Raw genomic sequence first — 15,022 nt, forward strand, 5'->3', positions numbered from 1 at the left:
TTGGCTGCAGTGAAGCGTTAATGGCGGAGCGGTGTGATGAGTTCAGTTTCAGTGTTTATGGACTGAATAAACTGTTTTCAGACTCTTAAATGGCGACTTTAGTTCTGGATAACGGAGCCTACACGGCGAAGATCGGATACAGTCAGGAGAAGGTCAGGTCAGTTAGTTCCCTGTCTGATAATAATAACAATAATAATAATAATAATGATAATAATAATGATAACGTGCAGCATTTATCGATCGGTATTTAACAGTAATAACGTATTAAACTCGTCCATCTCTGTCTTAAACTGAAGGTTTTTTCTCTCATACGGAGAATAAACTGTCGCCAAACTTCTTTTAGAAAATGATGATTTTAGGTTTTCAATGTTTTTTTTAATAAACAAACTGACAGAATCAGTCTAAATATGAAATAACAGGATTCAGTAAAACATCAAATCAGTCAGCAGATGTTCAGCTGATATTAATCAATCTATTTGTATTGATCCTAATAGAGCTGCAACAATTAGTCGATTAATTGGTTAGTTGCCAACTATTTAATTAATTGAGAACTATTTTGATAATCGATTCATCGTTTTGAGTCATTTTTTTTAAGAAAAGTCATTTTGTTAAATGTGAATATTTTCTTTGACAGTAAACTGAAGATCAAACAACTAATCAGTTAATCAAGAAAATAATCAACAGATTAATCAATAATGAAAATAATCATTAGTTGCAGCTGTGGATCATAATGTCAAATATATCTGGAGATAATCAGGACGTATCTAAAACAAATAAACAAATAAACAACACATATAGACATTAATTCTTCTTAAAGTTTATCTGTAAATAAGAACAAATGAACATTTATCATCACGTCTTTAACCTGCATCATACTGCAACTGAGGATTATTTTCACTATCGATCAATCTGTTGATTGTTAGTTTACTAACGATGGATCAGTTATTAGAATAGCTGCTGATTAATCGACTAATCGTTCGGTTCTGTTGTTTTGTGCTTTTTACATGATGGAAACTCTGCATCAGCTGACGATGAGATTGTTGAAGGTGGTTTTTCAGGAACATGTTCAGCAGATTCTGACAGTAGAGAACAAACAGATGTGGAGATATCTCCCCGTCTTTATTCAACAGCGTAGTAAATTAATTAGAGAGCAGAATTTATTGATTTCACGTTCAAATCTTGTAATTTGTCCCTCAGAACTCTTCCTCTCACACTCAGGCTGCTCGTGAAACTTCTGCTCTTTGATTGTTTTTGTGCAACAACGCTGTCAAAATCCAACCAATAGAAGGCCAGGTTTACTGTTGACCAATGAAATGATCCCTGCCTCCTGGCGTGCTTGTGTGTTGTTGTACTCTTTAATGTACCCCCGCCCTCCAGGGACGCTTCATTTATACACCAGCACCCGCGACAGAAGACCTGATTTATACTCATAAATCAAACAATCAATCAATCAATGTATTAGTTTAGATCAGCTGCATTTAAACTGAATTAAAACATCATGAAGCTTCAAATGTTTAAGTTCATTTCTTTAATAAATATAAAAGCACAGTAACAAGACCGCCAACCATTTCCACCATCATCATCATCACCATCGTGATTCTCACCAGAACAACTTTAAACAACCTGCTGTTGTTTGTGGTGTTTTATGTGTTTCTGTTTGGTTCGATGTTTGTGTGCAGTAGTTTTAGTATCTAGTAACGTTCCAGGAAGGTTTGGTGATTATAGTCGTCGTTCACTAGTGCGTCCCATCAGCAGAGTGACCTCCTGTCTTTCTCCTGCAGCGTCATCCCGAACTGTCAGTTTCGCTCCAAGACGTCCAGATTAAAGACCTTCACTGCCAACCAGCTGGATGAGATCAAAGATCCCTCCGGACTCTTCTACATCCTGCCCTTCCAGAAGGTGACGCCAGTGAACCCGCATGAAGCATCAGGGCAACATCTGGGCTGGTTTTTTGATGTGTTTTTCTGTCTCCTGCCGTCTCTCTTCAGGGTTATCTGGTCAACTGGGACGTGCAGAGGAAAGTGTGGGATCATCTGTTTGGGAAGGAGATGTTCAAGGTGTTTAGTTTCCTTCCTTCAGCAACGTCTTGTTGTTTAGTTTGAAACGTTTCTGATCACGTTGTCCGTTGGTATCCAGGTGGAGTTCGCAGACACCAGCGTCATCATCACCGAGCCGTACTTCAACTTCACCTCCATCCAGGAGTCCATGAACGAGATCCTCTTCGAGGAGTACCAGTTCCAGTCGGCTCTCAGGACCAACGGTGAGGCCGGCCGGAAGCTGCTGCTTCATCAGGTCCTCCGTCGTCATCCTCACGTCCTCAGAAACACGAAGCAGAATAAAATACAGACCAGGTTCTTCATCAGAACATCAAATACAAAATAAAACACAAAGACAACGAATGACTTCATGTCACTTCATTTATAATAATTTGTTGTAAACACGTCGTCTACTGAACTAACGTCCATGTTGTTGTCAGATTGATCCGATACAACACTTTATCCCACTTTATTTCACTTTATCCCACTTTATCTCACTTTATCCCACTTTATTTCACTTTATTTCACTTTGTCCCACTTTATTTCACTTTATCCCACTTTATCTCACTTTATCCCACTTTATTTCACTTTATCCCACTTTATTTCACTTTATTTCACTTTGTCCCACTTTATTTCACTTTATCCCACTTTATCTCACTTTATCCCACTTTATTTCACTTTATTTCACTTTATCCCACTTTATTTCACTTTATCCCACTTTATTTCACTTTGTCCCACTTTATCCCACTTTATTTCACTTTATCCCACTTTATCCCACTTTATCCCACTTTATTTCACTTTATCCCACTTTATTTCACTTTATTTCACTTTATTCCTCTAATTTAAAAGCTGATCTTTGTGTATCAGAGTGTAAATAAATAAAATGTGTAAATATCTCTTTATAATTAAACCACAATTCATCAAAACCAGTTTATCATCATTGTCTAATAAAACGAGCCTCGACTGTAAACCTCTGACACGCTTTAAAAAGATTCATCAATAAGTTATTAAATTAATCAGCAACTATTTTGATCATCGATTCATCGTTTTGAGTCATTTTTTAAAGAAAAAAAAGTCCAAATTCTCTGATTGCAGTTTGTTAAATGTGAATATTTTCTGGTTTCTTTAGTCTCTGTGACAGTAAACTGAATAAACAACTAATCAATTAATATAGAAAATAATAATAAATAAGTAACAGATTGATGAATAATGAAAATAATCTCATTTCTCTGTTTTTGAATCTCCTGAAACGTCCTCATGAACTTCTTCTGGGTTTGATGTCGGTCCTTCACAGTCACGTTCTCCTGGATTCTGCTGGTTGTCAGATATCATTTTAATCTGTTTTAATCTGTTTAATCTGTTTTAATCTGTGTTGTTTCTTCTCTCTGCAGCCGGCTCTCTCAGCGCTCATCACTACTTCCACACTAAACCGTCGGAGCTCTGCTGTCTGGTGGTCGATACGGGATTCTCCTTCACCCACATCGCCCCCTACTGCCGCAGCCGCGCCATGAAGGACGGCATCCGCAGGTGACCGCAGCGACATCACCTCTAACAACAACAACAACAACAACAATAATAACCACAACAGTAATCTGATGTCTGCTGCTTTATTTTACCTTTTAGGATCAATGTAGGAGGGAAACTTCTGACCAATCACCTGAAGGAGATCATTTCATATCGGTAAATCCACCTGCAGTTTGTTTTTATTGGTAGAATTCAGTTGTTTCAGTCGAATCATCTAAATAAATAAATAAATAAATAAATAATCTCTTGTCTTCTCCTCCAGACAGTTACATGTGATGGATGAAACCCATGTGATCAACCAGGTGAAGGAGGACGTCTGCTACGTGTCGCAGCAGTTTTATAAAGACATGGAGACGGCACAGTGAGTCCAGAAACAGCGGAGCGGCGTTGTTGGAGCCATTTGTATCTATGACTGTGTTAAGGTCATTCCCTGGTTGCCACAGTAGGTGGCGTGTTGAGCAGCAGTCTACGGAAATGTATATGTAGAAGAAGAAGCGATTACTCCTCAGGTGTGCTGCTTACCGGGAGAAGCACACAGTTTTTTGACCGCTGTTTAGAGGCTAATCTTTAAGCCTTTTTGTTTGTTTTCATGCAAGTTATAGATGTAAGTGTATGAATAGCAAATGCTTTAGTGGGGCACAGTGATAAATAAAATATCTGAAGCGCAAGTCCGAGGATGTTTGATTTAGTACACGGAGCCGCCGCATGACGACGCGTCAGTTACATGTCCCGGTAACAGCCCCTCACTGTGGTGAAATCAAGTCACTACAGGCGTGTTTGCTGAGAGTCGGCGCCGTGATCTGCGGTGTCTGCGGCTCGTACAGCGAACGTCACGGATCTGATGATGGTTTGTGGTCGTTGGTCGGTTGAGTGACGGTTCTCTCTTGTGTTTCAGGCTGAAGGGGGAGGAGAACACGGTGATGAGGGACTACGTTCTTCCAGATTTCAGCTCCATCAAAAAAGGTTTCTGCAAGGTGAGACGGCTTGAGCGGGTCTGTCGTATCATCCCGACGCCGTTTCTGTCTTTTCTAAATGTTCTTCTTCGGTCTCTCTGACAGCCGCGAGAGGAGATGATCTACAACGGGAAGTATAAGACCGGAGAGCAGATCCTGAGGTTGGTCAACGAGCGCTTCGCCGTCCCCGAGATGCTCTTCCACCCGTCAGACATCGGCATCCAGGAGATGGGCGTCCCAGAGGCCATCGTCCACTCCATCCAGTCCCTGCCGGAAGGTCAGATGTGACTCTTAAAAGCTACGTCATGACCTCAGACTGAGTCTCCGTGTTCGATGAAACGATACACACAGTTAACTCTAACTCACAGAAATGACCTGCAGCCGTCTCTCAGACAGGAAGTGCATGAAATGATTCTGAACTAATGAGTTAAATTACAGATTTCTGATTAATTACACACATAATTATATATATCTATATTATATATTTATCTGTACTAAAGACTAAATACGACAAAAACTCTGAGAGTTCAGAGTCTGGACCAGGAGGACGGTTCACTATAACACATAGAACTGGCTGTAAAGACTTTCTAATGAGTTATAATGAAGTTCAGGTCTAGAGTTGATAATGAGGCTGCGACTCCTCCTCCTCGGCCAGTGTCTGCAGGAATGTGAGTATTAATATGACTGGGAGGACTGGATTCATTTAGACTGACATGTTCTTCATGACACAGCCAGGTTTCAGTAAGACAATCAATCAATATGATGATCTGAGATTAAATCGTTTATTAATACGGCTTCAGATGACAGAGATCTAATGTTCAAGAGTCCACATTTAATTCTCTTATTTTGTTTACTTTGGATTTAATTAATTTAAGTGGTCGGGGGACAGACGTGGTCTCTATGTGGTTTTGGGGACAGACGTGGTCTCTTTGTGGTTTTGGGGACAGACGTGGTCTCTTTGTGGTTTTGGGGACAGACACAGTCTCTATGTGGTTTTGGGGACAGACGTGGTCTCTATGTGGTTTTGGGGACAGACACAGTCTCTATGTGGTTTTGGGGACAGACGTGGTCTCTATGTGGTTTTGGGTGGGTAACTGCTCTAATGGAAGCGTGAAGGACTGCAGCTCTGCTTCCTGGTCTCAGCTCTGGGTTGTCATGGTTTTGGTCATGTGATGTGGTGCTGTATAAATAAAAATTGATTGATTGATTGATTGATAAATGCGTCTAAACATCGAGTCCTTTTCACACATTAACACATATATAATATATTTTAATAAGAAAAATCAACTGAATTTCCAACGTTTGGACTTTTACTCTGAAAGTCTGAGACTGAAGGGAACCAGGTTCTGTCGTTTGGGTTTCTGGACTCTGAACCTGTTTCACCAATTTTATTTCACTCTTTATAACTTCCATACAGCGTGTTGGTTTATGTGTCATAAACTGAATGTTTGCAACTAACAATTATTTTCTTTATTAACGGTTTGAACTATAAAATATCATAAAATAAAGAGAAATCTGTGTTTTAATCTTCTTAAGTTGATGTTTTCAAGTAAAGAACATTAATATCTCGTCATCATCACATAAGAAGCTGGAACTTGAACTGTAGATCAACTCATCGATTTAATAAACATAACAATCAGTTTCTGTTTATTGTTCTGTTGCTGATTGATGTGTTTTATGTCGTGTTCAGAGATGCAGCCTCATTTCTACCAGAACATCGTCCTGACCGGAGGAAACACTTTGTTTCCAGGCTTCAGAGAGCGACTTGAGGCAGAACTACGCTCGCTCGTCCCCGCTCACCTTCCCGTCTCCGTCCTTCTACCCGCCAAGTACGAAACCTCAAACTAACTGATTCTGTTTTAACAGCAGAGGAAGGAATATATATATTATTATATCATCACTGCTTTTATTTTGTCATGTAACACACATCATATGCACCTAAAAAAACAACACAGATTCAGTCCAACATGAAGGTTAAAGGTGATCCAGGTCCCGACAGCAGACTGCTGATCCTCTGATGACAGTAGAAACTCTTTATAAACATATGAAACAAGTGTCAGTGTTGTGATTATATCAGACTGTCTCTTATTAATCTTCTTTTAAATCCAGCTTTATCACGTAGAAGACAAAGTTGATGTGTCTCATTTAGAGGAAAGCTCTTAAAGGAACATCATCATCTTCTTCATTTACTGGAATAGAACCTTAAATAAATAAATAAATAACATCCTTCTCTTATGTTCTTTCTAAGATTTGAAATTATATTTATGAGGACGTTTACCAGTAGAGTCTCAGAGTCTCACATTCTCACATTTAGCAGCATTTTCTAACTAGTTGATGTTGTTTTCTGAGCTTCAGCAGCTTCAATCTAAATTATAAACACACAGACAATCTTTAATCCAATTCATCGTTTTGAGTCATTTTTTTTAAGGAAAAAATTGCAGCTTGTTAAATGTGAATATTTTCTGGTTTCTTTAGTCTCAGTGACAATAAACTGAATAAACAACTAATCAATTAATACAGAAAATAATAAATAAGTAACAGATTAATAAATAATGAAAATACTCTCATTTCTATTTTTGAGAAGTAGAAACTGTTTACAGAAATATTAAACACATTCAGTCGTCTCTCCGCTTTCCAATTGATCAAATAAAAAGTTTTTTATCATCTGTTCAGCACAAACACAAGATCCAAAAGTCCCAAATCTTTGAACTTTTGACTATTGTTTTTATCTCCAGTCCGTTCAAACACGTGTAAACAGTCTGATACCATGTAAGCATTTAAAGGAGACTTGCTGCCCGATACTGAACCTGTTAGCATGTTTCATCGTCGTAGTGATTAAAATGTTGCTGTATTTAAACGACTTATTTTGAAGACATAACGTATCAGCGTTGTAATGGGGAAATTGCTGATGACTCAATAAACACACAAAGAGAGCATTGTCAGGTTATGAAATAATACAATCAGAAGTATAATGCATCATAGTTCTGGAGACAAAGATACCACCTAGCTATCTTTTCTTTGTCTGAAAGGTTAACCAGTCCCTTAAATACTGCTCGTACAGAATTTAAGACATCTGTTTACTAACCTTACAGGTCAGCAACCCTCAGATAGAAACATAAGTCAAAAGTTCAGCTAACCTAGGAACAGACTTTCTTCACAACCATATATGACAGTACATAAGCACCAAGTAACATCACAAAATAACATTACTACTATATTAAATTAAGGACAAACCACACTATCCTCTAAAGCTGATCAGTTTTACACATAAACATCTACATAACTACAGTTTATCTTATCACTGGCTCAGGTAAAGGTATAACAGAATAAACTGCCTCATCTTACACAGCAAAGAACTAAGTTTAGAATAGACACAGAACACACAAACTAACACTAAACTGAACTTAAACACTGTCTGAAACATGTATGATATATTGAAGAAATACATCAAATGATAACCTGTTATTCAGTTTTCTTTTACAGCTTCCTACTGATTCATATCAGAGCCATATGTAACATGTTCTGGTGTTTTATTGTTTTGTCCGGCAGCCCGATCAGTTTCTCGTGGGAAGGAGGGAAGCTGCTGTCCCACAATCCGGACTACGATGAGATGGTGGTGACGCGGGAGGATTACGAAGAGAACGGACATTTTATCTGTGAAGAAAAGTTTGATATTTGACTGTCAGACAAAAACTGTTTTATATCTGATTTATGGTGCAAAATGGATTCAAACAAGTAAAATGAAAAATGTTTTGTTTTTTTTCTAAAGCAGTTACATTTTATTTCATTGTTTTATATTTGAGTTTGTCTGGAACAAGGACTGTCAGATGTTTTATACATGTGTAAATATGCACTTTCTTTATTTTTTGTTAGTAAACTCTGAACATGAGTATGATGTAAGAAGTGTTAAAATATTTCAACCAACACCACACAATCCTTGTTTTCACTTTTTACTTGTATTTCATTTTTGAAACAGTGTTGAATGTATTTTAATTTAATTTACAGAAATCTTGAAGAGACTTTAAGTAATTTTGTCTAAAGCAAGAAAATATTTTTTTTTAGTATTTTTTGGGGGGTCATTTAATGCATTTATTAGAGAGTGGAGAGCAGAGAGGTGACAGGAGACGAGGAGAAAGAGACCAAATCCTGTTTATATAATAGAGGTTTTTTGTAAAGACAGGAGATCACAGTATTATATTAGTCCCGTGGCCCACTGTGATAAAGTGATAAAATGAGCTTTTTTTAAATACACATGGTAAATTAAAATTTTACTTAGTCAAACTTATCGGCTTAAAAGTAAAAATCAATCATAATTGATTATGAGATGTCATCATTTCAACGTCTTATCTCACAACAAATTTATGAGATAAAAAGTCAAAATTATGAGATGCCATAATTTTCACTTTTTACCCAGTAATTTTGACTAACCATGAGCAATTTATAAATTCACAACTAACTTTTCCTCTTGTTTTTCTTTTATTGGCACCATTGGTCTTCCATACGAAGGAAATCTAGCAGTGACGAAACTTTTATGCAAATTTAGGCTTAATGGAAATAACTTTTATAAAACAATATAATTCGACAGTTGAACAAATAAATATGATAAATTCAAGCATTTTACACTTTGATTTTGGACTCATGACCCATATTTTTTAAAATCCTGACTACAGAAGGCCCACATACAGGTTATTGTCCTTTAGACTGTCCGGGATTTATGGCGGGAATCCAGCCTGATTTGAGGCGCTAGCTAGGTTAGCTTTACCCGGTGTAGTTAGTGTGGTACTTATTGTGGTCTAAACTCACTCGGAGTAAAACCAGGAGCCAGGAGAGAGGTCCGCTGGGTTTAAAGAGTTCACTTAAAGCGAGTTGAGTCAGTCAGTTACTTAAACTGCTGTAATTAACAGTGGCCAGGTCGATTAGCAGCTAAAGCTAAGCTAAGCTAACGTTAGCCGCCATTAGCAGACTCCAGTTTAAAGTTTCAGATTATCTAACTGGGTCTATGCCGACGGAACAGACTGGAGGAATGGCGACAGGAAGAAGACAGATGAAGAAAAAACACCCAGAGGAAAAAAATGATAAAGTTTTTGATTTTACTGGAGACGAAAAGAAAGAGCTGAGCGGTTCAGAGGACGATGTGAGAGGTGAGTTTACCTTTAGCTTTACGTTAGCTGCTATTAGCTTATTACAGCTAGCAGCGGTGCAAAGTAACCGAGTACTTTTACTCAAGTACTGTAGTACAATTCAGAGGTATTTGTACTTTACTTGAGTATTTCCATGTGATGCTACTTTCTACATTTCAGAGGGAAATATTGTACTTTCTACTCCACTACATTTATTTGACAGCTTTAGTTACTTTTCAGATGAAGATTTGACACAATGGATAATATAACAAGCTTTTAAAATACAACACATTGTTAAAGATGAAACCAGTGGTTTCCAACCTTTTTGTCTTTTGACGTCTTACAAAAAGCAGTGTGTAGTCGGGGTCACATTTCACATGTCTATGAGTTGTTAACAGCTCCACCAAATAGTGATTTTTCCCTCTAAACTTCTCACATGCTTTCATTTCAATAAATGATGTGAGTAATTCCTCCTCCGCTGGCAGCTGTTCAGTAACTATTATGAACTTGTTTGATGATGTTTTTCTAGATGAAACTCCGGTTGTGGACAAACTGGCAAAGAAAAGACCAGCTGCTGACTTTGAAGAGGAGGGAGTGACCTGTGCTGTTGGGTATCACAGTATTATTTATATATTATGGGAACTAATAGTGAACAATATCTGACATCAGTGCAGGATAAACGATCTAAATATGACTTTTGTTTCTTGTCACTTCTTCAGAAATGAGGTTCAGTCCATGTTGGAGAAGTTTGGGGGTAAACAACTTTGTGTTTGTTTATTACTGATTAAACACTGTCTGTTGATTTTAATGTTTAAAGGGTCGTAAACTGTGGCAGTGAGGGTTTGATCAGATTTCTAGTCTCTAATTTGAAGCACAGCAGTGATGATTCTTTAACATGTTTAGTTATTGTTCAAACATTTAACACCAGATTATCTGAGCAGGTTTGCTGTCACGTGTTGTTAAATGAGGAATAAATGTTTTTATATGCAGAAAAGCAAAAATCATTTTGATAGAATTTGATAATAATTTGAAACTCACATTGAAAAACTATAAATTCATCCAGTCACCTTAAAGTAATGCAGCATTATAAATCTATTAATCTATTAAATGAATCACCAACAATCAGATTAAATCAGTCGCAACTATTTTGATCATTGATTCATAGTTTTGAGTCATTTTTATGTGAATATTTCCTGGTTTCTTCAGTCTCTCTGACAGTAAAGTGAATATATTTATATTATATTATATTATATTATTATTATATTATTATTCTATTATCAGCTGATATCAGCAAGGTGATGCAGGCCAAGAAGAAACGTCTGGAGTGTCTGACGAAGAACTACATGAAGGGAAGTCAACACAAGCTGGAGGAGCTGTGGAACAACTACCACGGTCAGAGGTCAGTCTGTCACCTGCACCCGACTATTGATCGGTGATCAGCAGCGACGGACGCGCTGTCTGTACCGTCAATCAATAATCAATAGAAAAGAGCTGAGCATAAGGAGACTAACAGCTGCAGTAAAGACAAATAAGAACATTTACAGCATTAAAAGCGACTTTTATTCAATTTAGTCCAAAAAAATCTCCAAAATGAAGACAAACTGTTGTTAAGAAATCAATTTAAAAGTGTTTATTTTAAGAGACCAGCAGCATAAATACTGTTACAACAATAAATACAAACAATCATACCAGTGTCACACACTACAGACCAGTAAACACAAACCAGTAAGACTGACCAGCACCACTAACTTATTGATCCTTTAGATTGAGTTACATTCTGACTGGAGCTCTGCTGTCTGCTGGTCCATCAGTGTGTTTAAAAGCTTTTTCATAATAATAATAATAATTATAATAATAAAGTGTGTGTGTGTGTGTGTGTGCGTGCAGGCAGAAGATGACTCAGCAGTATTCTCAGCAGGTGTCGTCGGCGTTGCAGCAGTGGGAGACTGAAGCGCAGCGAGCCGAGGAGCAGGAGGAGAAACTCAACGTCTGTCGACTTGTTTACCGTCAGACGGGAAACTTCCTGTTTATCCTCTCACATTATATTTAAACATCAAACAACACGGTTTTATCCTTCAAAGTAAAGTTCAGTCGATCCTCATCATTGAAGCTGAATATCAGCACCTTTATAGTCTCCTAAACTAAACTATGATGGAGATTATTGACCTTTTTCACTCCGTGTCAGATTCAACAAACCGTTTTTGGCTGAGCTGAGTTCTTCTTCTTCTTCTTCTTCTTCTCTGCAGAATCTGTTCAGACAGCAGCAGAAGATCCTGCAGCAGGCTCGAGTCGTCCAGAACCAGAAGCTGAAGACGGTCAGAGAACTGTACGAGCAGTTTGTGAAGGTGAGACTGATTAAAAAAAAAAGCTTCCTGTCGGTCTCCACGGATCATCCTTCCAGCTCGTCCTCCGTCAGAGACAAACTCACCGAGTCTTCTGTCACAAACCTCGCCGTCTTATATGAAACAGACACAGAAAGCATCACAGCTGCTTCATTTCCTCACGAAAACCCAGAGAAAAGATCATTTTACTCCCCACTAATGTCTCCGTACTGGTTACCAGTTCATCATGTCGCCGGCGTCCTCAGACAGGAAGTCGTTGGCAGGTGTCGCACCGAAGAAACGTTTCCTGTCGATGAACTCAAGATTCACACAACCACAATCTGAAAACACAATAAACTTTTAATGAGGTGTCTGTGTGTCTCCTGCAGAACATGGAGGACATGGAGAAGAGTCACGAGTCCTTCCTGCAGGGGGCGCAACAGGAGCTGAGGAAGGAGATGGCCACTCTGCAGAAGAAGATCCTCATGGACACGGTCGGTTCACTTACTCTGTGAAAATAATAATGAACTACCGTATTTCCTCTAATAGTGACCGGGGGCCTTTATTTACCTCACCTGCAGAGGGCAGCAGGCAGGCTTATATCAGAGAGACGCCTTTAATATTTTAGTACGAAGCCTCCCTGTTCTCTGATCTGCTTCAGTTTGTTCTGTTAAATTTTTGTTACTGTGTTATACTATTAATAAAATTATGTGAAACATTACACAAACATTTCAATACTTTTTGTGTGAAGTATGACCGGTCGAGTACGGGAGGGGAAATATGGCCGGTGTCAGTTAAAAACTAATCTGAGGTAACGTTATGCTGGATATAAACATTATCTAAGCTAACTCTAACGTTAGCTTCAAGCTAATTTTCTTCCTCCCACCTCCAGCTAGCCATGCTCTCCTCTAACAGCAGCTCATGTTTTTGTTTTTTCTGATTCTTTTCGGGTCGGAGTCAAAATGTCTCGCAGCTTTCGCTCCTTAATTGTAAAACTCTCTTTGAATTTGACGTCAAACGTCCGTCTGGTGGGCGCCATGTTCTCTCTCTACGGTGTTGTGGCGTCAGTGGTGTTATGGAAAATGTAGTCACTGACACTTGCACAGGTCCTATATGGTACTTTAATTATAGCTGCCGCCATCCTGTGGCACTCGTACATCGCTACAAACCACAGTCACATTATAAAAGGCGCCGAGAGGAGCCGGGCGGCTTTGCTGTTGGTTTCCAAACTCGTTTTAAAAAAAGACGAGAGAAAAAGAGGGAGAGGGGGGGCTAGAGAGAAAGCAGTGAATCAGATCAATAAAACAATATCTAATTGTTTCACAGCGGTTACTGTCTAGAGCTCAAATAAACACACCCGCACCCCCCCGCACACCTCCGTACAACCCTGCAGCGATGCGCAGCAACAGCTGATGTGGTCTGAATACGACCTGGTTTTTCCCTCCCCGGCCTGTATTTGTTCGTGTTGACCCCCCCCCCCCCCCGCCATTATTGGAGAACCAGCTTTTAATTGAATACCGGCCACTATTAGAGAAAATACGGTAATGTACAAACTATTGATACATAGTGACAAACGTGGTAAATGATGTCAGATGTGTGTGATGTCACTTCCTCTTGTTTGTCCGTTTCCACAGCAACAGCAGGAGATGGCCACAGTCCGCAAGTCTCTGCAGTCCATGCTGTTCTAGGCTGCTGTTGCCGCGGCGACAGAGCTTTGTTCCTGCTAGGTCGGTGTTACCGTGGTTACTGCGGTTATTGTGGTTAAATAGCTGCCGTTGACTTTGTTTACATGTTTACACTGAGGTTCTCTGTTTGTTGTTGAAGCTCTGAGTTGTTTTATTTCAGTCAGAAACAGTTCAAACGTCTGTTCAACGTGTGTTTATATGAGATGTGATTTAATTTGTAGAAGAGCTGATGGTCAGAATGTCGACGTCGTCTTCACCGTCTGTGAGAAAGTAAATAAATAAACTTTTCTACTTTTCTGTTTGACTCAAAGTCTTTTTATTTAATGCTGATTATCTTTCATTTATAACTCATCAGGTCTTCATGGAGACACTTTGTTCATATTCAGAACAATCAAAGAATATGAGAAGAAATATCAATACGAAGAAGAAAAATACCACAAAAGGCGGTTTACACATATATAGATAATGTTTAAAGAATGAAAGGATCTTGTAATGTACAGTGTAAGAATACAAAGAATTGTGTTAATGTAACAGCATATTATATGCTATATATAGATATTAATGCTGCAGTTGATGTGATTGACAGTTCAGAGGGTTTATTAATGGCTCATCACTGTGTTGTGATATAAAGAGCGCCGGCCGACATGCTGATAATCATTTTAACCACGTTAGCAGCAGGATGATGATGATGTCACTGAAGATTCAAACACGTAAAACTGCAAAAAAAAAAAAAAAAAACATCAGAGACGTGAAGGATCCACAAACATTACAGAGAAAATAAAATCAACACTGATGAAAGTCTAAAGATGTTTCAGAGTCTGTTGTATTTAGTTCACATCCTTAGTAAATGTTTACTTCATTTTTTTATTTTACAGTTAATTTGTAATGCTGGAAACTTCTCACATGCTTTCATATCAATAAATGTTCAAACAGATTTGTGTATCAGAACTTTGTTTTTTCTTCTTTCCTCTCCCATTAATCATCTCACCACCCCTCAGATTTATCTGCTGACCCTTTGGAGGGGCCCGACCCCTAGGTTGGGAACCACTGGACTAAACTAGCTAACTGTATATAAAGTAGTGTAAACTAGCTCCACCTCCAGCAGCTACAACATTAACATGCTGCTCTAACACTGATGCTTCACTATTAATAATCTAATGATGTCATATATAATAATATATCAGTCAGAGGGACCAAACCACTACTTTTACTGCAATACTTTAACTACATCAAGCTCATAATACTTATGTACTTTTACTGCAATACTTTAACTACATCAAGCTCATAATACTTATGTACTTTTACTGCAATACTTTAACTACATCAAGCTCATAATACTGATGTACTTTTACTGCAATACTTTAACTACATCAAGCTCATAAT

General features: G+C 38.3%; 2 protein-coding genes across 2 annotated transcripts; both read left to right on the forward strand.

Moving 5' to 3' along the window:
- The first annotated feature begins 2 nt into the window (after positions 1–2).
- actr6 (actin related protein 6) lies at positions 3–8,439 on the forward strand. The gene is made up of 11 exons (XM_042410832.1): positions 3–157; positions 1,782–1,899; positions 1,989–2,057; positions 2,137–2,260; positions 3,428–3,563; positions 3,660–3,716; positions 3,823–3,921; positions 4,456–4,534; positions 4,619–4,790; positions 6,204–6,342; positions 8,063–8,439. The coding sequence occupies exons 1-11, from the start codon at positions 90–92 to the stop codon at positions 8,190–8,192; spliced, it is 1,191 nt and encodes a 396-aa protein (XP_042266766.1). The 5' UTR covers positions 3–89; the 3' UTR covers positions 8,193–8,439.
- Positions 8,440–9,107: 668 nt separating this feature from the next.
- Positions 9,108–13,903, forward strand: sycp3 (synaptonemal complex protein 3). The gene is made up of 8 exons (XM_042410843.1): positions 9,108–9,654; positions 10,163–10,244; positions 10,353–10,387; positions 10,915–11,032; positions 11,521–11,620; positions 11,880–11,978; positions 12,344–12,448; positions 13,589–13,903. The coding sequence occupies exons 1-8, from the start codon at positions 9,513–9,515 to the stop codon at positions 13,640–13,642; spliced, it is 735 nt and encodes a 244-aa protein (XP_042266777.1). The 5' UTR covers positions 9,108–9,512; the 3' UTR covers positions 13,643–13,903.
- Positions 13,904–15,022: the final 1,119 nt, after the last annotated feature.

Source organism: Thunnus maccoyii, chromosome 5, assembly GCF_910596095.1.
Source record: "Thunnus maccoyii chromosome 5, fThuMac1.1, whole genome shotgun sequence".
NCBI classification, from domain to species: domain Eukaryota; kingdom Metazoa; phylum Chordata; class Actinopteri; order Scombriformes; family Scombridae; genus Thunnus; species Thunnus maccoyii.

What these genes read in the sequence shown, in the direction of transcription:
- actr6 (XM_042410832.1), top strand. Translation starts at nt 90, where the DNA reads ATGGCGACTTTAGTTCTGGATAACGGAGCCTACACGGCGAAGATCGGA. An exon ending in ACATCCTGCCCTTCCAGAAG is followed by an intron (nt 1,900 to 1,988) that starts GTGACGCCAGTG and finishes GTCTCTCTTCAG; the next exon opens with GGTTATCTGGTCAACTGGGA. An exon ending in GTCGGCTCTCAGGACCAACG is followed by an intron (nt 2,261 to 3,427) that starts GTGAGGCCGGCC and finishes TTCTCTCTGCAG; the next exon opens with CCGGCTCTCTCAGCGCTCAT.
- sycp3 (XM_042410843.1), top strand. Translation starts at nt 9,513, where the DNA reads ATGCCGACGGAACAGACTGGAGGAATGGCGACAGGAAGAAGACAGATG. An exon ending in TTCAGAGGACGATGTGAGAG is followed by an intron (nt 9,655 to 10,162) that starts GTGAGTTTACCT and finishes ATGTTTTTCTAG; the next exon opens with ATGAAACTCCGGTTGTGGAC. An exon ending in AACAACTACCACGGTCAGAG is followed by an intron (nt 11,033 to 11,520) that starts GTCAGTCTGTCA and finishes GTGTGCGTGCAG; the next exon opens with GCAGAAGATGACTCAGCAGT.